Here is a 27,986-nt window from a genome sequence, read left to right on the forward strand (position 1 = left end):
CTTCCAACTGAGCTATTCAGATCCTTTCGACTCTATACTTTTCTCTGCTATATATAATAATGTTGATAAACAAATGCCTTTAAGCCAGCGTGTGTAAATTAAGAGTTTAACAAGGCTCTATAATATAAATATAAATTTAAAGTGTAAGACAGACAATAAGAGCCAAATCGCGGATGACAGTGCGTTATCCCAACGAAACTAAATTTTTTCGTTAGAATTAAATACTGTGCACAAGGCACCAAATTTTACTTGGTCACGGTCAAGATTTAAAATCGGCAAGCAAAGGTCTCGGGTTCGATTTCCGATTCAGCGATTTTCGGATCTATATTTTTCTCTCGCATTTATTTCTTAGGGGGGAACAGGAAATGTATGGAATCATTAATCTCTTGTAGAGATTATTCTCAATTTTAAAATCTTGGCCGTGACCAAGTAAAAGGACCCCGCAGAATCCTTATGGGAAATAGGTTCTCGGCGAATTTTTTTAAAGATTTGATATGTTGTAGTTCTCAACACGTAGAACAAAAGTTTCCATGGACCCAGGTCCGATCACGGGTAGTTTCGAGATACAGCACTCCAAAGTTGGACTTTTCGTACCTGATTGCAGCGTAGTGCGGGTGCAGTCGATGTCGATGTATGATGATGCTTACGATTAAGTGGGTGTACAGGTGCTGTTTGTTTGTTTGTTTGTGTGTGTGTGTGTGGTGTGTGTGTGCGCAGCGTGTGCGTTGTTGTGTGTGTGTGCGCGTGTGCGCGCGCGGCGGCGCGCGCGTGTGTGTGGTGTGTGTGTGAAAGAAAATGTGGGAAGAAAAATATCTCCAAGACAATACTAATGATCTAATTAATGGATAATAGTATTGTCTTGTAAGTATGGTATACGGTCATCGGGCCCGATTTTCCGTACGGCTGCCACGGTCCGTGGTCGAAATATCACCGCTACGACGATACGGCGTTTTCACGGTGGAACATGAGTATTTTGAGGTCGAGACTCGGAATCATCTGTAGACGACTTAGGGCCTCGATAACATTGGTTAAAAACGTATACTTATATACGTTTTTATATTACCGTTTTTATATAAATGTTTTATATAAACCTTTTATATTACGTTTTATATAAACAAGTTTATATACCCGCGATTTCTTATTTCAATATTAATACATTGTTATACTGTAAATTGGTTCATCCCTTCTACTCATAGTCAAGATATTTTCTTGAGAAAAGAACATTTTTCGTCCTCCATATCATACTTCACTTTAGGTAAGATCCCTTCAAGTACGAATAACTTCTTCTGGTTAATATAATCCGCTGGTGAATGTAGATTGATTCATTGTCCCAATAGAAAAACTTGTTATTGGTAATTTATTTAAAAAAAGTTCCCGTTCACTTACCCGTCATCACCCCCCAGTGAAAAGATGGCTGTCGTAGTACGGCCGCTATGTTATACATGTAATAGACTGTTCAATATTCGTCAATTGGGTCGTATGGACGGTGATGAGAACGTAAATAAACGCCAAATAGCTATTACAAGACGTAATGAGTTTGACCATCCCCCTTTACATCTTGATGATAATTCAAGTTGTGTATGAACTGTAATCGGTCAATTATTGATGAAATGGCTATGATTGAGGCAGATCCTACTTGTCTACGATTAAATGTCTTGACTCAAACAGCATTCCGTACTTGCGTCATTTGTAATGCTCAAAATAATGTACGAAGATTATCAATACATGCAAAGTTCAGGTCTTCATAGAAACAAATATCTATATACCGGATAATGTGAGGAGTTGTGAAAATCATTTGGATGAAAATGGCTATTTTTTGAAAATATTATTACCTGCACTACGTTTCATCAACAGACCTTATGTTATCAAGAGTCCACAGTTGCAAGTTTTTTTACAACAACTAAGAAACGTGGGTGCAAATAGAACAAGAGGTATAGATGAAAATTACTTAACTGATGAGGAATTTCAGAGTATAACACCAATCAATAAACAACAGTTTGAAGAACTTTTTACTTACTGTGATCCTGTACTTCAAAATGGAAAACTAAGATACGTCAGTAGAAAGGATTTGTTGGTCTTCTTGTGCAAGATAAGCAGGGGTTGAGTGACGATTTTCTCAAAATCATTTTTGATTATCCTAGTAGACAAACTATCAGTTCTGTTGTGGCTTATGTTAGGGCATCTTTGTTACAGAGATTCGTCCCGACTAACATTGGGCCCGAATCAATAACAAGGCAAGAGTTTATTATGCAGCATGTGACGGCGTTTGCAAATGAACTGTATAATCCTCAACCCGAAGAACCAAGAGCTGTCGCTGTGATTGACAGTACCTACGCGTATATACATAAAAGTAACAATTTTTGGGTATTGCGTCAATCATATTCCGTTCACAAAAATCGACATCTCCTTAAACCAACTTTAGTTGTAGCTCCCGATGGTTACATTCTAACGATTTTTGGTCCCTATTTTTCTGATGCTCAGAATAATGATGCCGAAATCCTTCGTCAAGAGTTTGAGAGAGATGCAGAAACATTACAAAGCTGGTTTCAGAATGGTGACATCGTTTTGGTGGATAGAGGTTATCGTGATGCAATACCCTTACTCCAGCGTTTAGGCATTGATCACAAGATGCCTGCACTGCTTAAACGCGGACAAAGGCAACTTCCAACGCAAGATGCGAATGATTCACGTATCGTCACAAAAAATCGTTGGGTAGTCGAAGCAAGGAATGGCCACTTGAGGTCAGTTTTCAAGTTCTTAGCACAAACAATAAATCTGCAGCACGCAAAAAACCTTAATGGATTCTATCGCATAGCTGGAGCTATACTAAACAGGTATCATCCTATTATCTAAATGCAAGATGCAGATCCTCAGCTTGCTAGAGAAATGCTACAGAGATCGACAACTCCTAACGTCGCACAAGCGAGAGTAGAGGTAGATAACTTGCGACTAAGAAATGGCCAATGGAGACGGCTCAATTATCGTGATATAGCAGATTTTCCTATACTTGATTTGAATCACCTAAAAGATTTGACTGTGGGCATTTATCAAATAAACCTAGCACCTTCATATATCCAAGATAAACTACTAAGAGATAATGATGAGGAATTTCAACTTGATCAACATTTCAACGAGCCAGGTTCTCTGAGAATTAGATTGTATTTCAGATTTCGTAATGCAACAAGACATCAGCTTTTCATTTCATATGAGATCGATACTAGGGATGATGAGAATACTGCTGACAATCCTAACGAGCCAATTAATGGATATTATTGTACGTGTCAGTCTGGAGCTCGTACTCTAGGTACATGTGCACACGTTGCCAGCGTTCTGTGGTACCTAGGTTTTGCACGACATCAGGGAAATATCAAATACCCTGACATGTCATTGCTCAATACCACATTGGATGCCGCAGACCGAGAACTTCCAGATAATCCTCGGAATATTCAGATTATTGATGAATAGTGCGCGCGCGCGCGCACACACACACACACACACACAGTAGAGAGGGTTTGGAGTCATAAAATACTATGGGAGTGACGAACCGTGGGGTCCTAATCTCTGCTGACACACACACACACACACACACACACACACACACACACACACACACACAGTAGAGAGGGTTTGGAGTCATAAAATACTATGGGAGTGACGAACCGTGAGGTCCTAATCTCTGCTGACTGACACACACACACACACACACACACACACACACACACAGTAGAGAGGGTTTGGAGTCATAAAATACTATGGGAGTGACGAACCGTGGAGTCCTAATCTCTGCTGACTGACACACACACACACACACACACACACACACACACACACACACACACACGCAAACAAACAAACAAGCACCTGTACACCCACTTTAATCGTAAGCATCATCGTACATCGACATCGACTGCACCCGCACTACGCTGCAATAAGGTACGAAAAGTCCAACTTTGGAGTGCTGTATCTCGAAAACTATCCGTGATCGGATCTTGGGTCCATGGAAACTTTTGTTCTACGTGTTGAGAACTACAACATATCAAATCTTTAAAAAAATTAGCCGAGAGCCATTTCCCATAAGGATTCTGCGGGGTCCTTTCAGTAGTAATTGTTTAGATGTCAATCTGCCGCTGGGGTGAGCGAGTCCATGAACAACATCAAAAATTCTCTTGCGTAAAAGTTTAGGAACATATGGACGAATTAATTCCGAAGAGCAATCACAATAAATAGGTATGGTTGATCCTGAAAGAATAAGTTTCTTCAACAGAAATGAAGAATTTGAAGAAAGTAAAACTTGAAGTTCTTCATCTTCTTTCTGATAATTAGCAAGTTCTTCTAAAGAAACTATAATAGGCATTGAAATAGATTCAATTCTTGACAGAGCATCAGCAACTGAATTCATTTTTCCAGAAATATAGGTAATATTTGTAGAGAATTGAGCAATAAAGTCCAATTGTCTGATCTGTCTTGGTGACGCTTTATCCAATTTCTGACGGAAAGCAAAAATCAAAGGTTTATGATCAGTTCTGATAATCAGTTGTCTTCCTTCAACAAAATGTCTAAAATGTTTAATAGCCAAATAAATGCTAAGAAGTTCTCTATCATAAGTGCTATAATTTCTTTGAGCTTTGTCTAGTTTCTTTGAGAAAAATGCTATTGGTTTGATATCGTCGTCAATAGACTGTTCAAGTGATGCACCAACAGCAAAGTCAGAAGCATCACAAGTTAAAATAAGAGGAGCGTGAGGAGCAGGATGAGAAAGAGTAGTAACTTGTAAAAGTTCTTCTTTACATGACTCGAAAGCTAATTCCGCTTCTTTAGTCCAAGAAATAATTCTTCTATCCCTCTTGCGACTGTCCTTTAAATATTCTGTTAACAGAGCTTGATGATTTGCAGCATCCTTAAGACAGCGACGATAATAATTGATAATTCCTAAGAATCTGCGTAATTCATGAAGTGTCTTAGGTTTAGGATAATCAATAATTGATTTCACTTTTTCGGATGTAGGTTTAACTCCTTGGTTAGAAACTAAGTAACCAAGAAAAGAAATCTCGCTTTGACCGAAAAGACATTTAGCGACATTGATTGTCATTCCAGCTTGTTGAAGACAATCAAAAATAATGCGTAAGTGAGCAATATGTTCTTTCTCGTCTTTAGAAGCGATAAGAATGTCATCAAGATAACAAAAGGCAAAACTCAAATCATTAAGTAAAGAGTTCATGAGCCGTTGAAAAGTTTGGGCTGCGTTTCGTAAACCGAAAGGCATTACGACAAATTCAAAAAGCCCAAATGGAGTAGTGACAGCTGTTTTGTGAATATCTTCTTTAGCGACGGGTACTTGATAGTACGCTTTAACTAAGTCGATTTTAGAAAAGATATTCTTACCAAAAAGTGAAGAAGAAAAATCTTGAATATGAGGTAAGGGATAACGATCCGGGATAGTCACTGAATTGAGTGCACGATAATCACCACACAGTCTCCAAGAATTTTGTTCCTTTTTAGGTACCATATGTAGAGGGGCTGCCCAAGAGCTGCTTGAAAGCCTGCAAATTCCTTGCTCCATCATAGACTTGAATTCTTCTTTGGCACATTTAAGTTTCTCAGGAGTAAGTCTTCTGGGAGTCGAAAATTTAGGAGAACCTTCCGTAAAGATATGATGTTCAACACCATGCGTTTTTACCGAGGAAATTGGAGAAAAAACGGGTGAGTCCTGGAAATTTAGTTAAAAATTTGTTGTACACAGAATCAGGAGATGTGGTAAAAATTGACAAATGCGCAACTTCTTGAATTTTTCCAGTATTCATAAGACCGGTAACATTATCAATCAATTTCTTGTTTTTAATGTCAATCAGGAGATTAAAATGACAAAGGAAATCGGCGCCTAAAATAGGACGTTGAATATCCGCGACACAAAATTTCCATTTGAATTCTCTCCTAAGACCGAGGTTCAAAATTAAAGTTTTAGAACCGTAAGTATTAATTTGAGTACCATTTGCGGCATAAAGTTTTAAATTAGTATACCACGGCTTCAATAAAACCTTTTTAGGTAACAACGATATATCAGCGCCCGTATCGACAAGAAAATTCAAATTTGAATGTCTGTCGAAAATAATGAGGCAATTGTTAGAAACACCGTCGTAAGCAGCCTCAGTCTTAAACGGCGTTTTTAGTTTTCCTGTGAAGCCAAGAATGTTTTGGACATAGAACAAGGTAAAGTACATCGTTTAGCCTTATCACCAAACTTCTTATGGTAAAAACAAATTGATGTATCTTTAATATCTTTATTTGATTTGTCTTTGTTACGCGATAACAATCTAAATCTTCTATTCTCTCTAGACCGGCTTTTGGAACGATCTCGACGACGAGAAACTTCAAGAGCTTCGATTCTTCGTAGCAAATCCGCGAAATCCGAAGATTTATTATTTGCATTATTGGAAACTTCCGCGACTTGCAAACCGCCGTCCCGATCAGCAATTTTATTGGCTAATTCCGCAAGTTTAACAAGAGGAACATCCTCTACTACGGCTAAAGTCGTTTGAATTCTATGTGGTAAGCGTTGAAGCCAAATCATTTGCAAAACACTATCCGCTAAAGATCCTCCAGACAAATGACGAATTTCTCGAAGTAATTCCGAAGGCTTTTTATTGTTAAGTTCAATTCCAGCTAATATTTGTCTCAAACGTTTTTCCTCTGAATCCGTAAAGCGATTTATTAATATTTTCTTTAAATAATTATATTTATCTTTTTCAGGTGGATTTTCAATGACTTCAGATATATTTACTAAGGCTTGTTCATCAAGATGACGAATGACAGAACTATATTTAATATCATCTGATCGAATTCAATAAACCGTAAACTCACTTTCAATAGAAGCAAACCAGAGTTTAGGTTGTTTATGCCAGAAAGTCGGTAGTTTTAATAAACGAAACTCATTTGAGTGAATTTGTAACATAGGATCACTCACCTGATGTCCAGTTTGAGAAGGTAAAATATTAATATTATTTGATCCAACCTGATTTGATCCGCTCGCCAAATCCATATCAATCTGTGTATCCGTACAGGGTCTAACTGGTGATCTATCGATTGGCATTTTCCTCTTGTTCCAGAAATCCGATAAAATGATTTAAGAATTTCCGTGAAGGACTAATCCGTCTCTGATGTTTCAAAGATCCGGAGAATGAATCTCTTAAAATCAGAATATCCAGCAATTTTTCCAAGCGATGATAATATTTCGCAGACTTCAAATACGACGATCACTTGGCACTTATTTCGCATCAGCTTTTAAAATGCGTCGGCTTTAATATCACGTCGGGGTCACCAAAAATGTAGCGACTTATGAATAAATTCACCAGATCTTTTAAGAAAGTAATGTTTATTCATTGAAAGTATAAAGCGAAAGAACAAAAAGAATTAATATGTAACAAATAAATGAATGAATGTGTTGTTATGGAAATATTGATTTTTCTTAAAAACATTATGTATATTAATGAATTGAAGTTATTACAAATGTATAAAGATGTAAAAAGTGTAAAAGTGCAGTGAAAAGTGTAAGGTGTAATAAAAGTGTAGAGTGTAAATGAAAGGTGTGGATGATGAATGCTACAGCTCTCATCTGATTATTATCTATTTCTTTCTTTAAAAAATTTTCTTCGGGACAAAAGATTCAAGTCATTCAAAATCCTTAAAAACCAGATCGATCAATTTTTTGCCAGTAAGAAATCTTCATTTTGGAAGAAAGGCATCATGCAACTTCCCGAAAGATGAACCAAGGTGGTTAAACAAAACGGTACATATTTATTTAAATAAAGTTCCGCATTGTGTAAAATATTGCGTTTAAATTTATATTGAAACAAACTTTCCGAACAACCTAATACTATGCCAGGTTCATATTGCCATTTACTCTACTATTTTTATAAAATTTATACGCAGAAAGGCGTAGTTCTTATTTGAATATTTATTATACACTTTTTTGCAACAACACTTACAAAATTGCAATATAAGAAACTTGCATAGCAAATGAAACAAAATTGCCATGTTTAAATATTTGTATCTTGAAAAAATTATCCAGGGTTTTTATTTTTTAAGTAAAAAAATACCCGAGAGTCGCCCGGCAAGCGAAAGATCTCGGGTTCGATTCCCGATTCAGCGACTTTCGGATCTATATTTTTCTCTTACATTTATTCAATTATTTCCGCAGGGGGGTTAGGGTGTTTTTTAAATTAAATCTTAAGTAAGAAATTATTTCAATTTTTAAAGTCTTGGTTGGTACACCGAGAATAATACGTGTCTTGCGCACGCTTTGTTTCCAACGAAAATTTAGTTTCGTTATAAATGTACGTAGAAAACATCCGCGTATGGCTCTTTACGCTTTCTTTATGATTTAGATTTATATTTATATTACAGAGCCGTTATTGAACCTTGGTTTGTTTATACACACGCCGGCGAATAGGCGTTATAAGTATATGTAAGCAGAGAAAGGTATAGAATCGAAAGATCTGAATAGCTCAGATGGAAGAGCAGTCGCCCGGTAAGCGAAAGATCTCGGGTTCGATTCCCGATTCAGCGACTTTCGGATCTATATTTTTCTCTTACATTTATTTAATTATTTCCGCAGGGGGGTTAGGATGTTTTTGAAATTAAATCTCAAGTAAGAGATTATTTCAATTTTTAAAATCTTAGTTGGTACACCGAGAATAATACGTGCCTTGCGCACGCTTTGTTTCCAACAAAATTTAGTTTCGTTGTAAATGTAAGTAAAAATTATTCATTGTAAATCCATGTAGAATCTTACTACAAAAGTAATGATATAAAAAAAAATTGCGCCAAGTTAAAGTAGAAACTTCTACCAGTGAAAAATTGCAAACATATATAGAGTCGTATAATAAACTAGTAAATTAATAGTATAATAGTAAATTAATATAAAATTTAAAAAAAATAAAATTTTAGTTAAAAAAACTGGGCGCGCTGCTGAGTTTCAAAATTACAATGCACCTTAAAGTTACATACTTAGTTAAATTACAACTTAATTTAATTACAAAATATACTTTAACTGCAATAAATTTTAAAGTAGCAAATAATTTAATTTTAATATTATTAGAATATTATTTAACAACGCGCTAAGTTTTTTTAACTAAAATGTTATTTTTTTTAATTTTATATTAATTTACTATTATATTAATTTAGTGGTTTATTATACGACTCTATATATGTTTGCAATTTTTCACTGGTAGAAGTTTCTACTTTAACTTGGCGCAATTTTTTTTTATATCATTACATTTTTAGTAAGATTCTACATGGATATACAATGGATAATTTTTCATACAATTCTACATGGGTTTGCAATGGTTTATTTTGTATAGAATTCTACATAGGTTTGCAATGATTAATTTTTCATAGAATTCTACATAGGTTTGCAATGATTAATTTTTCATAGGATTCTACATGGGTTTGCAATGAGTAATTTTTTGTTTAAAGTAATAACAGCAATCAATTGTCAAATGTTTTGGTTATTATTTAATCATCTTCAGTGACAAACTACAATACAATAATTGATATTAATAAATAATCGGATAAATAAGAATAAATTAATTTACCTTTAGAACAGCAGTGATATCAGTTAAAAAACAACGATCTATGTCGACATATTAAACGGAATTAAACTCGGTGAAAACAATTATATTTTGAGGCACCGACAAAAGTAGAAGAAAGGGGACTCAACAGAGAGAGAGAAAAGAAAAAAGAAAAAAGAGAGGAGAAAAGCGGATAGAAATTCAAATATCTCCCAGAATAGGGAAGATAACATATACTGTATACCTCTCATAAACTCATCTTGAGTGATGCGGGTGTTGTCTTTTATGTACTCCCATCTTTTTGTTAAACTAGAAATAGCCAAATCTATTGGTATATTAGTGAACAAAGAGACCGCATCAAGTGAAACCAATTTATAGTTTGGTTCCAATCTTTCTATAATATTTTGGGAGATATTTGAATTTCTACTTTCAGAATCCTTTAACACAAAAAAGGCACCATAATTAGTTTAGTAGATAAAGTTATCAAACTATCCCATCCTCGTTTTTATCAAAAATATTTGAAAAAAGTTATACACATTTTATTGGATAACTGCTTTTCTTTGGATTTTATTTTTTAGACAATTAAGGACAGACTTTTTTATTTATTCTATTTATCTGACAATAATAATAATGAGGAGTTATCTGGTAATAACAAAGATTCACAAAAACCTTATTTCGTGTTTCTTTATGCTTACTCAGTGGAAAATAAATTTAATTTAATAACAAAAAGTTTCGGATACAAAACTACATTTTCGAAGGCCTATCTCAATAACATCATAAAAACACACAGACAGGTTGAAACATACTAATGCACGTAATGTCGTTTATAAAATCTCCTGCGGGAATTGTAATGCTACTTATGTAGGCCAAACAAAGAGGAAACTTAAAACTAGTGTCAAAAAACATCGGTCTGATATTCTTAGAAATGCAGCATCTCTTGTAATATCTGCATACCGCATAAAAAGTCATGAATTTGATTAGGACGGTATACAAATTTTGGATATTAAACATCACTACAAAAAAAGACTGATTTCTGAGATCCTGCACATTAAAAGACAAAAGAATAGCCTAAATAAAAAAAGTGACACTAAACTTTTCTCTGACGCCTACTCCTCAATTATCAATTCCTTATCCACCCTTTAAGTTTACCCGCTTTTCTCCTCTCTTTTCTTTTTTCGTTTCCCTCTCCCTGTTGACTCCTCTCTCTTCTAGTTTTGTCGGTGCCTCAAAATATAATTGTTTTCACCGAGTGACTTTAATTGCGTTTAATATGTTAACATAGATCGTTTCTATTCGATTTTTTTGATTGATATCACTGCTATTCTAAAGATATATTAATTTATTCTTATTTATCCGATTATTTGTTAATATCAGTTATTGTATTTTAGTTTGTCACTGAAGATGGTTAAATAATAACCGAAACGTTTGACAATTGATTGCTGTTATTACTTTATTACAACTTTACACCAAGATCGTGTACGTACTTTTTGCCCATTTGTTACTAATAATTATTATTTACTGAGTCTAACTAGTAAAAAGCGTGTTAAATAAAAATAATGCAAGAAAAAAATATAGATCCGAAAATCGCTAAATCGGGAAAGGAGACCTAAATTGTACTTATTAAGATAATATAAATCTTACTTTTATTTGGGACCTACTATACATATAAAATAGCACACATCTCTATTAATTCTCTAAAAATTCTTAGAACTTAGAGTTCATAACTAATAAATATATAATTAATAACGATGAAAATTAATTTTGTTCACCAGGAATGAAAAACTATGGTTATAAATTTGAACTGACAACACTGGCTTTAATTTAGAGTTGTTAATATATGTTTATTTTAACGTTTCGACCATACGGGTTGTGGTCCTTATCAAAAATACAATTGTGATATCCTAAAAAAAACCGATATTGTTACATCAGCCACGCTAATTGAACGAAGACATGAATTACAATTTAAAGACTTACTCGGAGTTACAGCATTTCGTCTTTTAGATGTGAGAATAAATTATGATTCGGAGAGATTTAACTTATGTCAAAATAATCAAATTATATCGAGTTATGTTTATGTCATCATGCCTTGACATAACGAACAGTACTAAAGTCGATAATAACGCCAAATAAGTATGTCAGAGGTCTCTCAACTTTTTGAACACAACTGTATGTAAGGATGATAATAATCTTATAACTAATTGGTACAGAAAACCAACATTCTCAGGAAGATATATCAATTTCTTCTCAAATCATCCAATATGAAATATAAAATTAACATTATTATTAACCTAGTCGACCATGCAATACTTTTGTCGGATAAACGGTTTCACGACTCAAATTTAAAAATTGTAAATAACATACTTGTTGAGAAACAGACAAATAATTTGAATGGTAATTTCGTGTCAAATTAATTGTAAGTACAAATAAACGTTAGAGGTAAGAACCCGCTTTTTCAAAACAAACTTGTTATTCCCCGCCAGCGAGGCAAGGACAGCAGTTATCAATATTGATCGATATGAGAAATCAGCCGTTGACCGCGTGATTTCTGTCCCTTTACTCGGTCGGAAATCAATACCGGCCAATCGTGATTCTTCGCAAAAACAAGCGTCCCCTCCAAGAGGTCGTGTCAAAATCTCGCGCCTCGGCGAAGAACGCCCCGACTCTGAGCGTTCACTCCTCGAAAAACTGTAAAGTCAGCGACAACCGAAAATCAGAACGATTACAGATTGGTTGAGTAATTCGAACATAACGTCTAAGACTGAAAGTGTACTCAAAAAAAAAATTAACTAATTGTGATACTGCATTCGGAGTGTTATCTCTCGAGAGTTCTCTTGTCAGCTGTTCTTTCCTTCGCGCTCTCTCTGAGCGATACCGGCGTCCGCGGTCAACGCGAACAAGAAAAAGGGGAAACCCAGTTTGCGTACGCGACATTGTTGGTCCTTCGAGCCGGATCGAAGGAATTGTGGAAGCTCAACGACCTTGGAAGTGACCACTGTGACGGAGATCTGACAACATCATGAGTGAGCAGTTGCTTGCCAAGCAGCAGTCACAACTGCACTCGGTGGCGCGAGCTCTTCCGAATTTCAAAAAACTCGGAAAGAACAATTATACGCCAGCGCTAATTCGATCGCGACTGACGGGCCTGAAAGAAGCTTGGGCGCTGTACACGGCCTCTCACGCTGCGCTGATCCATGTCTTCCCAGGGGCCAAACGGAAGGACGTCGGCTACTTCGACAATGCGGAGTTCGAGGAACACGAGGAGATCTTCCAGAGGACGGCGGACTACATGACGGAATGCCTCGAAGAATTGGAGCCTCCTCTCAACTCAACTCCATTGGCAAGTCCACCGGCGTTCGGTAATCCCTTTGCGTTACTCTCCTTGTCGCACCTACCGTCTATCAATATACCCCCCGTTCTCGGGAACCCATGAGGACTGGGAGAGTTTTCGCGATCGATTCACGTCGCTCATAATTAAAAATACAGAGTTAACTGCATTTTCCCGCATGCATTACTTAGCGTCTAGTCTCTCCGGGCGTGCTCTGGAATCGATACGAACTGTCCCAGTCACCGCCGACAATTTTGAAGTCGCTTGGCGATTGCTAGTCTCGCGCTATGATAACAAACGGCGACTGGTCGGCGTGCATGTCTCCGCGCTATGCAACCTGCCGGCCGTCACACGCGAATCGGCCGTCGAACTTAGCGAACTACAGGATAAAGCCAATCGAGCTATCGCGTCGCTCAGAAATCTCCACCGGTCGTCAGACGAAATTTTGAGTGATGTCCTAGTTCATCTCGTCACTCAGCGACTTGATCACGCCACGCACAAGGCGTGGCGACTGAAAGGAGGTAATGATGCCGCGATTCCAACATTCGAGGATTTAGATAGATTTATCTCCGCGCGCGTGCGAGCCTTGGAAGAACTCACGCCTCATAACGCGGCTAAGCCCACGCGTCCGTCAAGATCCGCCTCCGTGAACGCCGCCACCACGTCTCCAATCTCGTGTCCGATTTGTAAGGCGAGTCATTACTTGAATAAGTGTCCGCAATTTGTTAAGAAAGGTCCGAGTCAACGCATGGAGTTCATCAAACAGCACCAAAGGTGCATTTATTGTCTCAGTGCGAAACACGCCTTGTATTCATGCCCAAGCCAATACACTTGTCGCCGATGCCAGAAAAGGCATCATTCGATGCTCCATGTTGATTCAGGCTCATGCGCTACCGCCTCGGTGGTCACTGCTGAATCGACTTCGCTTCGGTCGAAGCGAAAGGTAATCGCGGCGCGGTAGCGTTGTTTGCTTCGCAAAAATTATCGCATCAAACTCCGGTACTCCTTGCGACGGCGCGAGTCACGGTTCGTTCACCGGCGGGTCGCGACGCGAACGTGCGAGCGTTGCTCGATCCGGGATCGGAGATAACCTTCATGTCCGCTCGGCTTGCACAAACCTTAAGACTGCGTCGTTTCCAAGATCAGTTTTCACTCTCTGCCATCTGCGGTCTTAAAGCGGGTAACTGCAAGTTTGCAGCTCGAATTACGATCTCGCCGCAAAATAAATCAGAGCCGAGTCTCACAATCACTGCGTCGATTTTGCCTTCACTCGCTGATTACAATTCGGGGCTCGATCGAGCCAGGTGCAACTGGGATCATCTCGCCGATCTCGCCCTAGCAGATCCTCACTTCAATGGTTCTGATCCCATTGAGCTTCTCATCGGCGCCGATATCTATGGCGAGATATTCCTTGGCGAAATGCGGAAGGGACCTCGCGGGCAGCCCTATGCATTAAATACTATTTTCGGATGGGCAGTATCCGGTCCTACGAGTGTTTCACTTCAATCCCGCCGAACAATCACTGTTCAACATTGTTCGGCCTCAACGTCGCTTGCGCTCGATCGCGAACTGAGAAGATTTTGGGAGATCGAGGAAGTTCCGCGGCAGACTGTACTCGGCCCGGAGGAACAACGATGCGAGGATTACTTCATGACCACTTATTCGCGTTGTTCCGACGGCCGATACATTGTGCGCCTTCCATTCAAACGTGATCCTCCCATTAATATCGGTCGTTCTCGCGATACCGCTGAGCGATGTCTAAAGAGCTTACTTCGACGCTTTGAAATTAACGCCGAGTTAAGACAACAATATTTCAATTTCATGCGGGAATACGAAGCTCTGGGACACATGCGCAAAGCTTCACCTCTCTCAGAATCCTCTCAGTGCGTGTATATTCCTCACCATCCCGTCTTTCGCGACGGTAGTGCGACCACACACTTGCGCGTGGTATTCAATGCGTCGAGTCTAACGTCTAGCGGGAAATCGCTTAATGATAATTTACTTCCAGGACCGAAATTACAAACGGACTTGGCGGCGGTCGTGATGCGATGGCGACAGTTTTGCTACGTATACTCGGCCGATGTCGAGAAAATGTATAGGCAGATCGTCGTTGATCCGCGTGACACAAATTATCAACGCATATTATGGGTGGATACCGAGACGGAGCGCGTGCAAGAATATGAGCTCTTGACCGTGACGTACGGCATGGCGTCGGCGCCGTTTTTGGCGTTACGAGTGCTGCGCCAACTGGTCCGCGATGAAGGGCATTCCTATCCGTTAGCCGTGTCCGTCCTGACGGATAACATTTATGTTGACGACGTCTTGTTCGGCGCCGACGATATTCCTCTGCTTCGGCAGGCGCGCGCGCAAGTATGCTCATTGCTGCGCTGCGGCCAATTCAATTTGCGCAAGTGGTCCAGTAACTCGTCGGCTCTTCTGAGCGACATTGATGACAGCGATCACGGTTTGGCATGCAGCAAGGACCTTCAACCAGGCGAAAAGGTTAAAGTCCTCGGGATATGCTGGCACCCCGCTAAGGACGTGTTTCAGTTCCGCATTTCCTGCCCTCCCTCTGTCTCGATAACGAAAGATCGATTCTCTCGAATATCGCGCGAATATTCGATCCGTTGGGGTGGAGTGCTCCGGTCACGATAACGGCAAAAATCTTTCTTCAGCGACTGTGGCAATCACAGCTCGACTGGGATGACCAATTTTCCCCCGACCTCGCTGATGAGTGGGAAGTTATTCGGGCGTCACTCTTGTCACTTGATGGCCTTCAGCTCGATCGATGGGTTCGACGCGGATCGGATACAACGGCCTGCGAGCTGCACGGATTCGCGGACGCGTCCTCTCAGGCGTATGCAGCCGTGGTTTATCTGAGGCTTCTCTCGATCTCCGGAGAGGTCTCCTCGATGCTCCTCGTCGGAAAGTCTAGGGTCGCACCCGTTAAATCACTGAGCATTCCGCGATTGGAGCTCGCAGCAGCGGTGCTGCTCTCCAGATTAATGGAGTTCGTGATCGCGTCCCTCCACCTTTCCGAGGTTCCGTGCTACTGCTGGACGGACTCCACGGTCGTCCTTGCGTGGGTGACGCAACATCCGTCAAGGTGGCGAACGTTCGTGGCAAATCGCGTCGCGGAAATCCAGACCCGACTTCCCTCCGCTTCGTGGCGACACGTGCCCACCATCGACAACCCCGCCGACTGCGCGTCTCGCGGAATTCCCGGGCATCAGCTCGCATCACATCCGTTGTGGTGGCATGGTCCATTGTGGCTTAGGCTTCCGATCTCCGACTGGCCGGTGCCTGTCGACCCTCACCCTGAGACCTCAATGGAACAAAATGTAAAGACGCAAGTTCTCGTCGCGATGTCGAGAGACCCTGTCGAGTGGGATCTCGCCGCGCGCCACTCGTCGTGGCCGAAGTTAATGCGCATTACCGCCTACGTTATGCGATTTATCTCGCGTACTCACGGACGTATTACGTTGCCGGCTGAGCGCGTCGAGAGTCCCTCATCCTTGACGGGTCGCGAAATTCAACGCGCTACGAACTTTTGGGTAAAAACCATTCAAGCGGAGCTATTCGCGCGCGAGCTGACCGCGCTTCGAAGGGGAGACGCGCTCTCATCGAAAAGCGTACTGTTGCCTCTCGCGCCGTATTTGGACGAAGATCAAATAATTCGTGTTGGTGGGCGGTTGTCGCGGGCGCCCATCCCGGCTCACGTCAAACATCCGATCGTTCTCGCGCCCCATCCTCTCGTCCAGCTCCTCATACAGGATATTCACAAGCGATATCTCCATGCCGGCATCCAGCTTACTCTGGCTACGCTGCGGCAAAGGTACTGGGTGATCCGAGCTCGCGGTGCGGTCAGATCGGTCATCCATCGATGTGTCGCGTGCACTCGCGAGCGAGCTGCCGTCCCGACACAGCTTATGGGGAACCTCCCGCAATGCAGAGTCTCTCCTCCCGCGCGCGCCTTCATTCACTGCGGAGTGGATTATGCTGGCCCGATACTACTTCGAGCGATGTCTGGGCGCGGTGTGGCCTCCCGAAAGGCCTACATCGCCATATTCGTGTGTATGGCAACGCGCGCGGTACACTTGGAGTTGGTCAAGGGGTATGCCACTCCGGCATTTTTGGGGGCCTATTCGCGATTCGTGGCTCAACGGGGTCTTCCGACGGCGGTGTACTCCGACAACGGGACCACCTTCGTCGGAGCGGATCGCGAACTCACAGTCGCGTTTAGAGCGGCTCTTCGCGATCCCGGTTTTTTTAACAGGACGGCTTCGGACAATGTCGAGTGGCATTTTTTGCCTCCCTCCGCCCCTCATTTTGGCGGCCTATGGGAGGCCGGTGTACGAAGCGTGAAGCACCACATTCGCCGGGTGGTCGGAACGCACACGCTGACGTTCGAAGAATTCTCCACGCTTCTTTGTAACGTCGAGGCCTGCCTCAACTCTAGGCCCATAGCACCGCTCTCCGACTCGATAGATACATACGACCCGTTGACCCCCGGGCATTTTCTCATTGGTGCTGCTCTTAACTCGAGTCCGGAGCCTTCCCTGTTACAGATAAAAGAAAATCGCCTATCTCGATGGCAGTTGGTTCGGCAGCTCACCGAGCGTCTTTGGAAGCTGTGGCAGAGCGATTATATTAACATGCTGCAACAGCGGGGAAAATGGCGACATATTGAGAAGCCAAATATTCGGGTGGGACAATTGGTTTTGCTTCGCAATCCACTGCTTCCACCGTGCAAGTGGGAGCTCGGCCGCGTTGTTTTGTGTCACCCGGGTCTCGACGAATTGGTTCGCGTTGTTACGGTAAAAACGGCGTCGTCCGAGTACAAGCGTCCGATCGGTAGACTGTGCCTTCTGCCGATCGATATTGAGAAGTCGGAAAGCGCCGACAAGTGATGTCAAGTCTCGCCTCGACATGCCGACCACCTCGCTCAATTCTACTCGAAACCTTTTCTGCCTCATTAGTCACTCGCATCTCCTTTTTTCTTTCGAAACTATTGTTTCGAGGTGGGCGGTATGTTGAGAAACAGACAAATAATTTGAATGGTAATTTCGTGTCAAATTAATTGTAAGTACAAATAAACGTTAGAGGTAAGAACCCGCTTTTTCAAAACAAACTTGTTATTCCCCGCCAGCGAGGCAAGGACAGCAGTTATCAATATTGATCGATATGAGAAATCAGCCGTTGACCGCGTGATTTCTGTCCCTTTACTCGGTCGGAAATCAATACCGGCCAATCGTGATTCTTCGCAAAAACAAGCGTCCCCTCCAAGAGGTCGTGTCAAAATCTCGCGCCTCGGCGAAGAACGCCCCGACTCTGAGCGTTCACTCCTCGAAAAACTGTAAAGTCAGCGACACCGAAAATCAGAACGATTATAGATCGGTTGAGTAATTCGAACATAACGTCTAAGACTGAAAGTGTACTCAAAAAAAAAAATAAACTAATTGTGATACTGCATTCGGAGTGTTATCTCTCGAGAGTTCTCTTGTCAGCTGTTCTTTCCTTCGCGCTCTTTCTGAGCGATACCGGCGTCCGCGGTCAACGCGAACAAGAAAAAGGGGAAACCCAGTTTGCGTACGCGACAATACTGAAAAACAATTGTTTTCCGGATAAACTCATTAAAAAATACATCAATAATAGAACCCATAATTTGTTACAAGCAATGTAGATCAAAAAATTTTAAATAGAAATTCGACAGTCAATTTGAAGGAAAACTTCATCGTCATCCCATATTGCAATTGGTTTTTTAACGACATTTATAGATTTCTAAGGAAAAAACAACTTAATGTAATTTTTACCATCCCCAAAAAACTAAATTGTTTAATAAAAACAGGGAAAGATAATTAGATATTAACAAACAAACTGGCGTAGTTTACCGTATCAATTGTAACGATTGCGATTCTAGTTATGTAGGGCAGACAAAACGACATCTCGGTATAAGGATTAATGAACATAGACGCAATATTAAAAATTCAGCGAGTAATTTTTCTGTTGTTAGCGAGCACAGAATTATTCTAGGCCATGAATTTGATTGGTCTAATCCTTCTGTCTTGCACAAAGAAAATAATAGAAGAAAAAGGGAAATCGCCGAAATGTATTTTATTAAAAAACTAAATTCCACAATTAATTTACATAAAGACACAGAAAGTCTTAGCACAGTGTATGATTGTTTGTTTAGAAATTGATGTAACCTCTGACATACTTATTTGGCGTTATTATCGACTTTAGTACTGTTCGTTATGTCAAGGCATGATGACATAAACATAACTCGATATAATTTGATTATTTTGACATAAGTTAAATCTCTCCGAATCATAATTTATTCTCACATCTAAAAGACGAAATGCTGTAACTCCGAGTAAGTCTTTAAATTGTAATTCATGTCTTTGTTCAATTAGCGTGGCTGATGTAACAATATCGGTTTTTTTTAGGATATCACAATTGTATTTTTGATAAGGACCACAACCCGTATGGTCAAAACGTTAAAATAAACATATATTAACAACTCTAAATTGAAGCCAGTGTTGTCAGTTCAAATTTATAACCATATAATTAATAAATTTCTTTACATCTTAAAAAATGCACGCATTATTTTGTTAAAAAGATAAAATTACTTACCAGAGAGCTCTACAAATAAATAATTATAAATTTCTTTTATCATAACTACAAACGTCAATAACTATGCTCACTTCTGATACTTATTAAAGTTAGATTGATTTTGTCATTTCTATAGTCACTTTGTTGATTTTATAAATATTTCGTAGTGTACTTTGTACATGAACATTAATATTAATTTATTGTTATTTTGCATTTGAATATCATTATAATGTTAATGACATTCCAATCATGTTTCCTGTTGTAGTGAATTTATACTGTTTATAAAAATTAAGTTCTCTTAATTTTTCTTTAAAAATAAGCAAAATTTAAACAACTTTGATAAAAATGAACAAAATTTAAATCCAAAGAAAAAGTTTCAAAGCTTGCAATCTTTATAAAATGTTACTTTTTTTAGTTTCTGTGAATTTATTAATTTTTGAAAACCATGAATTATATATATATATATATATATATATATAGTAGTAGTAGTAGTAGTAAATTTTATTGGTCCCCTTGGGGTTTCAATTCCCTTACAATTTAACAATACAGCAGCCGCATATACAAAGGTGCTAATTCAAACAAAAACAAAAAAAAAACAAAAAATATAAAACGCACGCTACCATGACCTCTTCGCTATTAACCTCTTAACCTATCTTATTGCTAACTTAACCTATCTGTCCTAAGGGGTTGGACTTCCGCTTTGGGTCGCCCGTTGTCCAGGCCATCTCCCCTTGGCTTCTGCCCAACCCCATGTACACACACACACGCTTCTTGGACTTCCGTTTCCTCTTGCTTTCTTTTCTTAAACATTCTTCCCCTTTGCCCCCCTCACGTCATTCTCTCCTCCATCATCCTCTTTCCCTCCTATTCTCTCCACACTTCTCTCTCCTCTCCCTTTTCTTATCTCCCTTTCTCTCTCTATCTCTCTCATCCATCCTTCCCCTTCTCCCTTTTCTCCTAGTATCTCCCTCACTACTTCCTGCCAACTCTCTTTCCTCTCCCCCCTCACTTCACACCTCTCCCATACATGCTCCCACGATTCTACCTCCTCTCCACATATCCTACATTTCCTCTTTTCTGCTTCCTCCCAATACCTGCTTTCTAAAATCTCACTTCCTAATCTGAATCTTGCTATCCTCCTCCATCTACTCTCTCCCCAATCCTTTCTTAAGTATTCTGGCACTCCTTTTCCTCTAACCTCCTTGTACCATCTGTTAAATTCCGATCCCTTTATTCTCTCCTCCCTCTCCCTCCTCTGCTCCTCCAGATCCCTCCTTATTAACTCCCCAAACCATCCCTCCTCCATACCTCTTCTCTCCTCCACCTCCTCTATCCTCCTACCTCTTTTCCTGAAATATTCTTCCCTTTCCCTTTCCCACTCCGATCCCACTCTTCCTATTTTCGCCCTTTCTCTCATTTCCTCCCAGCATTTCCTCGCTAGCTCGCTCCCTCTTCCTTCCTCCATTCTCTTCTCGAAATTCCATGCCCTTTTTCCGGCTCTTATCCTCAGCTTCTCTCTTCTCAGTTCCTCCCTCACCATATAACCTGGCGTTCCCCTCTCTACTCCTAATATCCATCTCAGGTATCTTTCTTCCATCCTTTCCATTCCCTCTCTCTCCTTCCACCCCCATATTTCCACCCCGTAGCTCATCACTGTCCACACCAATTTGTCGAAAAGCCATAATCTTCTCCCCCAATCTTTTCCAAACTTTCTCTTTCCTATTCCCCATACTTGCCCCATAATAGCCGCCGCTCTCCTCATCCTATCTTTCACTTGTCCTTCTTGACCTCCATTCCTCTGTAGTCTATATCCCAGATACGTAAACTCCTTTACTTCCTCCATTTTCTCTCCTTTCCATCTCCACTCCCTCTTCTTCCATCTTCCTCCCTTTCTCCTAAACCTCATTATCTTCGTCTTCTTTGCGTTCAGCTCCAATCTCTTGTTGTCTAGATATTCTTCTAACCTTTCTACCATACTTCTCAGTTCCTCTTCCTCCTCTACCAACAACACCATATCATCCGCGTATGCCAATGTATAAATCCTTTTTTCTCCTATTCTTACTCCTCCTCTTTTCACCTTCCCCATTTTTTCCTCTAAGTCCGCTATTAGGATGTTGAATAGTATTGGACTCAATGGGCACCCCTGTCTTACTCCTTTCTCAATCCAAAAACTCTCTCCAACTTCTTCCCCTATCTTTATCCTGCATGTTGTCTCTCTCATCACCATCTCTACCCTTCTTCTCAATCCTTCCCTTATTCCTCTCTCCTCCATTGCCTCCATTAATTTCTCCCTGTCTACCGAGTCAAATGCTGCTCTCAGATCTATAAACAATGCCGTTAGCCTTCCCTCTTTTTTTTCCAGTTGTCTATTGATTAGATAATTCATCACGTATATGTTGTCTATTGTTCCCATTCCTCTCCTAAACCCCATCTGATTTTCTGGCACTATCCCTTTTTCCTCCACATCCTTCCTCAATCTTTCTGTCAGTATCATCGTGTAAACCTTATACATTGATGGCATCATGGTTACTCCCCTGTAGTCTTCCACCTCCTTTCCATCCCCTTTTTTCTTTATCGGTGTAATCACTCCCTCTATCCATCTCTTCGGCCATCCTTCTCCTCTCCATATTCTATTACAAAAATCCAGCATCCAATCCTCCACGTTCCCTCCTCCATACTTCCATACCTCATTCGGAATCTCATCTATCCCTGTCGCTTTTCCTGCTTTCAGCTTCTTTATTGCCTCTCTCATTTCCTCTCTACTTATTTCCTCCTCCTCCTCCTCCCCCTCCTCCTCCTCCTCTGTCCTGTTCCCCTCCTCTCTTCTTTCCTTTCTTACCTTTCTCTCCTCTGTTCCTCCTAACAACTTCATAAAATATTCTCTCCACTTTCTCATTTCAATTTCTTCGTTTATTCCTTTCCATCTTCTTCTCTCTCTGTTTATTATCTCCCATACCTCCGATTCTCTTTTCACCTCTGCTGCCTTCTTTTCCCATTTCTCATTTTCTTCCCTTTTCTTCCTCTCACACAATCTCTTGTAATCCCCTCTTCTCTTCCTATATTCCTCCCCCTCACCTCCTTCCCTCCACCATCTCCTCAGCTCCCTCCTTACCTTTCTTTTCTCCTCTCTGCACTCCCCATCCCACCATCCTCTTTTCTCCTTCTTTCCTTTCCTCCAGTCCTCCTCTGTTGCTCTTAATACTTCCTTCATCCTCTCCTCTATTCTTTCCCATTCTCCATCTATCTCTTCCTCTCCTCCTCCTATTTCTCCTATCTCCTCCACTTTTCCCTCAAAAATCCTCCGGCCCTCCTCATTCCATACTCCTCTCCTCCCTCCTCTCGACTTTCTTCTCTCTCTTCTCTGCCATCCTTCTATCTCCACTTCTATTGGGTGATGATCTGAGTCCACCTTGTCTCTTATTCTTAACCTTCTCACCTTCTCTCCGCTATCCTCATTCCCAATTACGTAATCTATAACCGTGTTCCCTCTTCCTCCTGTAAAAGTCCATTCTCCCTCCTCATCTCCCTTTGTGTTACCGTTCATTATGCTCCAACCTCTTTCTCCCATGAATTCCAGTAGTTTTCTTCCCTCTGCATTGATTAATTTGTCTTTCGACTTTCTTTTCTTTTCTTCCTTCCTCTCCTCTTCCGCATTCTCCTTATCTCTGATTCTACCCCCCTCTTGTCCTGTCCTCGCATTAAAATCTCCTCCTATTATCGTGTAAACCTCCTCCTCTTTCTCCTCCGTCCACCTCTCCATCTCCCTGCACGCCTTCTCTATTCCTTCTCCTACGTATACTCCTATCACCCTCCATTTTTCCTTCCCTATCTTTACTCTTCTTACCACAAAGCCTTCCTTACTCAGCTCCATCATTCCTCCCTTCTCTGCAATCTCCTTTTTTATCCCCATAATCATGCCTCCTTTCGCTCTTCCTCTCTTCTTCTTTCTACTTGCTCCTTGCACTCCCCATACGTATCCTTTCGGTAGGTACCTTCTCATCTTCTTCCATCCTTCCTCTTCCATCCATGTTTCTGATAACACTATTACATCCCATTCCTCTAATCCTTTCCAAAAATCTATGTCCTTATTCCCTACTCCCGCTACGTTCCAGAAAACTACCTTCCATCCTTTTCCTCTCTTCTCCTTTTCCCTCTCTCTCTCTATCTCTACTTTAGCCCATCTTCCTTTCTCCTCTCCTCTTCCCCCATTATCATATTCTTTACATTTCCTTTCTCATCTCTCAGCACTTCCTTCTCCTCATCCCATCTCCACCATTTTTCTCCTATTTTTACCTTGCCATTACTTACCCATGTCCTTTCTCCTCTTTTCTCTTCTCTCCTTGCTATCTCTCCCAACTTTCGTCTTATCTCCCTTTCTTTCCATGTTAAATCCGTGTCTATCCTTTCTTTTCTGCCTTTCAGCCTCTTTTTCTTCTCCATCACTTCCCATTTCTGTTCTTCCTTCTCCAATTCCACCACCACCATTTCTCTCCCCATTTCTCTATCCTCCCCTATTTTCCTTATTTTCATTATCCTCGCTCTTGCCTCTATCTCCTCTAACAATTTTTCGGCTCCCTCTCTTCTTTTCCCCTCTTTGACTAATAAGCCTTTAATTACTATATTCTTTCTTTTTTCCTCTTTTTCTAATATCTCCCATTTCCTTTCCATTTCCCCTACTCTCTTCTGTAAACCATTCCCTGTGTGCTCTCTTCTTTCTCTCTCTCCCTCCTCCTTTTCCTCCATCTTCCTCTCCAGTCCCTCTATCCTCCTCTTCATACCTTCCATGTTCTCTATCATTTCTTTCTTCTCTCTTTTCCACCTTTCCATCTGTATCTTGTAATCTCTCCTTATCTCCTCCATCTCTCCTCTTATCCTCTCTCCCTGTTCCTTTATTTCCTCCCTGATCTCCCTCATTTCTTGCCACATATCTTGCAACAATCTTTTGATCTCTTCCTTCTCTCCATCCTCTTCACCACCTTTTTCCGGTGATCTCGTTGTCTTGTTGCTTCTCTTAAAAATCTCACCGCTCCCTTCTCCCGTTTTTTCCTCTAACTCCCTTTTTTTCCTCTTCAGTAGATCTTCTATATTCCCTAGACTTCCACTTCTTTCTTTTCCCTTTTTACCTACCGATCCTATTATTCCTCCTCCCTCCGCTCCCTTGCCTCCCTCTTTCTTCCCGCTCCACATGCTTTCAGACCCTTTTAATCCAAATCCTCTCCGCTTTCCTCTCTATACTCTTCCTTTCCCCTGTCCCTCTCTTTTCCTACTTCTCGCCACTCTACGTTCTTCCTAATCCTTGCTTCTTCTTTCCTAAATTCCCTAGCTATTCCCTAGCACCTTTACTCTATTTTTCTGCACCCCGCTTTCTTTCTTTATACCCTATACTCCCTGCCCACTCTCAGCTGTCACCAGCCTCCTATTTCTCTCTTTCCTACTTTCTCTGTCTAACTATCCTCTCTCACACTACTCTCTCACCCTCTCACTCTTCTCCCTCTTCCTTTTCAAACTATCCTCTCCACTATCTCTGTGCTCTAACCCCTTTAATCGCCCTCAACTCTTCACTATCACACACCACGTGAACTCTAATTCTGCACCGGAAACGGAAGTCCATATATATATATATATATATATATATATAAAATGTTGTGTGCCTCGGGTGAGACACAAGGGGTCGCGCCAAATTAGGATAAGGATCCGGGGCGTCAGGACTTATTTCGGGTTGATGAAATAAATGCACTTCACTTTTATTATTAAAATTTTTATTCAAGTAAACCGCTTGACTTTTATTTGTTTCACCACTGTTACACTTGTGCGTATATTGGTTTAACGGCACTGTTTAACTATAACTTCGCGTATCGCGCGCGACTGCGAGAAGATGTTAAGATCGCACGCGGCTAGCGAGATCGTTTTAACGAACGACGCGAAAGCGTCTTGAGAGCAACTTTCGACTGAGCGGCGCGTCTCCTGCTTCGTTTTTATAGTATCACTTTTTGGGATTTTCTCGATCGGAAGGGGTGCCTGGCAACAGGCCCCCTCGGTCAAGGACCTAAGTGCAAGCGACGCAGATTCAAAGTCCTTCTGCTTTGCTTGCGCGTTGAGCTATTTCGGTTCCGCGTATATCTCGCATCATATGCGTTTTTACGCGGTCAGTGTCCGTCGTCAAGCGGATGTAATACGAATAATTATTTCTTAATAGTTATATCTCTTAGGGATATAACAAAAATAAAAAATTTTTGTCTTGTGGACTTCTCACTTTCTCAAAAAATCTACGACAATTTTTAACTTTGCAATGTAAGAGTTTAAAGTTGTCCCTGTAAAATCATTTTTTTAATGTTTCTAAAATTTTTTATTATTGCATTATTGCGAATTAAGTAAAAAATGAGTATTTTGACTTTAATTGTTCATAATTTTGTTAAAAATTATCGTAATTCAAAAATAACGATAAAATTAATGAAGTCGCCAGTGATGAGTAAACCCATACAAAATTATCTGATTTGCAAAAAAATGTATCACGAGCTCCAATACGGCTGCTGTGACATCATCCTCAGGTGTTCAAAATGCAACATATTCGAAATTTCAAGCGCTAATGAATCAGAACCGTACGTGACAAAATTTTCCGATTTGCAAAATGTATCACGAGCGCTAATAGGGCTGCTGTGAAATCATTCTCAGATGAAATGTTAGAATTAGTGTGACGGTTAAATAAAATGTGCAAAGTGCAACATATCCAAAATTTCAAGCGCTAATGAATCAAAACCGTACGTGACAAAATTATCCGATTTGCAAAAAATGTATCACAAACGCCAATACGGCTGCTGTGACATCCTCAGATGAAATCATCATAAAAATGCAATATATAAAAAATTTCAAGTGTCAATAATCATATAAAAATCATGGCAAAGAGACATACTCTGTCAGTATTTTATCAAGGTTCCGCAAGAGCATCAAGATGGAAGTAAGTTTGTTGGAGCAATCTACAAGAGTAAATTCGATGGAAGAATACATTGTGTGGGAGCAGCAATGTGATGAATTTATTGCATTATTGGAAGAACAAAGTCGAATTAAACGTCCACGATTAGCGATCGGAGTTCGGCAATCGCTTGTCGCCCAAATTGCTCGTCTGGAAAATTTGAAGAATGCTATACGCAGACGTTTCATACACGCAGGTGCCAGAAGTAGAAAACAGACTCATATGGCGAGAAATTGAGAGCCGCATATTGACTGGTGCGGTCATAAATTGTAATCACATCGAATCTCGTCAATTTCTTGAAAATGCTAAAGACATTGTGATCGAGAACGTGCAAAAAGTGTTGCAAAAGTATACTAGTGTTAAAGTAAACACTGTGTTTAATGGTGAGTTTGTGTCGGGTAATAAACATGCCAATAAAAGTATAAATACGAGAAACTATGAACTTTTTCGCACGTCTGATATACGCGAATGGTTTGAGCACCGCGTCATCGAGCCCACGCTAGCATCGCTTAAAGAATTTCAAGAACGTGATAGTAGTTGGGCATTATCGCGAATAATCAATTTGATTATAAATATCAACAAGTACAATCCGATGCTTGCAGGATGTTATATTAAATTACCGCGTGAGATAATGATGAAGAGAGCGATTGTAAACGTGCAAACCAAAGACAATGCATGTTTTGCGTGGGCGGTAGTCACAGCTTTGTGTTTCACCCTGCTAAGAGAAATGTGGATCGGGAATCCTCCTATCCCCATTACACAACAGTACTGAATTGCAAAGACATTGAGTTTCCAGTGACTCTGAATCAAATATAAAAATTTGAAATAACATCTCAATCAATGTCTACAGCAATGAAAACGGCATTATTCCGCTACGGCTTTCGGAGCAGAAAAAAGACAAGCACGTCAATTTGCTGTACGCGCAAAACAGTAACAGTGTCGGACATTTTGCATGGATCAAAAATCTCTCAAGGCTTGTCAGCTCACAACTGAGCAAATATGGTCACAAGAAATATATTTGTGATTGGTACTGCAACGTCTTTTCCTGTGCCGAAACGCCAAGTTCGGACAGGGGAGCGTTCAATTTAAAGATTCTCCAAGTTTAACTAATAAACGGTAAAAAATCGGTATCAGAAGAGTTAATTCTACGCCCTTAGGGGCGTTCATTAACTCACGGTAAAGTTGGGCGCCAGGCGCAGGTGAACGCGCCACGATAATACTGTGAACGGTACTTAACGTCAATTTTCCAAAAGTCATACAGAGTCGCGGGTCTATAGGAGTGATGGGTCTATGGTTGAGAGAGAGGTATAGAGAGACATACACGTGGTGTTAGAGTTTGACAGATATATATATTTGACACTTAGGAATTACAACTTGACATCGGATACATACAATTGGACAATAAAATTATGTAACAAACAGTAAGATATAAACTAGCGGTACCGAATCAAAAATATAATATAATAAGATCTGCGAGTAACGGTATTTTCGGAATTGACTTATAAAATCAGTA

The 27,986-nt window shown here is 40.5% G+C and overlaps 1 protein-coding gene and 1 pseudogene across 1 annotated transcript; both read left to right on the forward strand.

Moving 5' to 3' along the window:
- Positions 1–12,582: 12,582 nt before the first annotated feature.
- LOC146721171 (uncharacterized) lies at positions 12,583–18,297 on the forward strand. Its single transcript, XM_085487329.1, is given in 3 exon segments — positions 12,583–12,972; positions 12,974–13,786; positions 18,211–18,297. Coding segments are annotated over 3 exon segments (1,290 nt in total).
- Positions 18,298–26,452: 8,155 nt separating this feature from the next.
- Positions 26,453–27,579, forward strand: LOC146721172 (uncharacterized; annotated as a pseudogene).
- Positions 27,580–27,986: the final 407 nt, after the last annotated feature.

The sequence above is a fragment of the Nylanderia fulva genome, unplaced genomic scaffold, assembly GCF_048542155.1.
Source record: "Nylanderia fulva isolate GAGA-0341 unplaced genomic scaffold, ASM4854215v1 Scaffold534, whole genome shotgun sequence".
NCBI classification, from domain to species: Eukaryota; Metazoa; Arthropoda; class Insecta; order Hymenoptera; family Formicidae; genus Nylanderia; species Nylanderia fulva.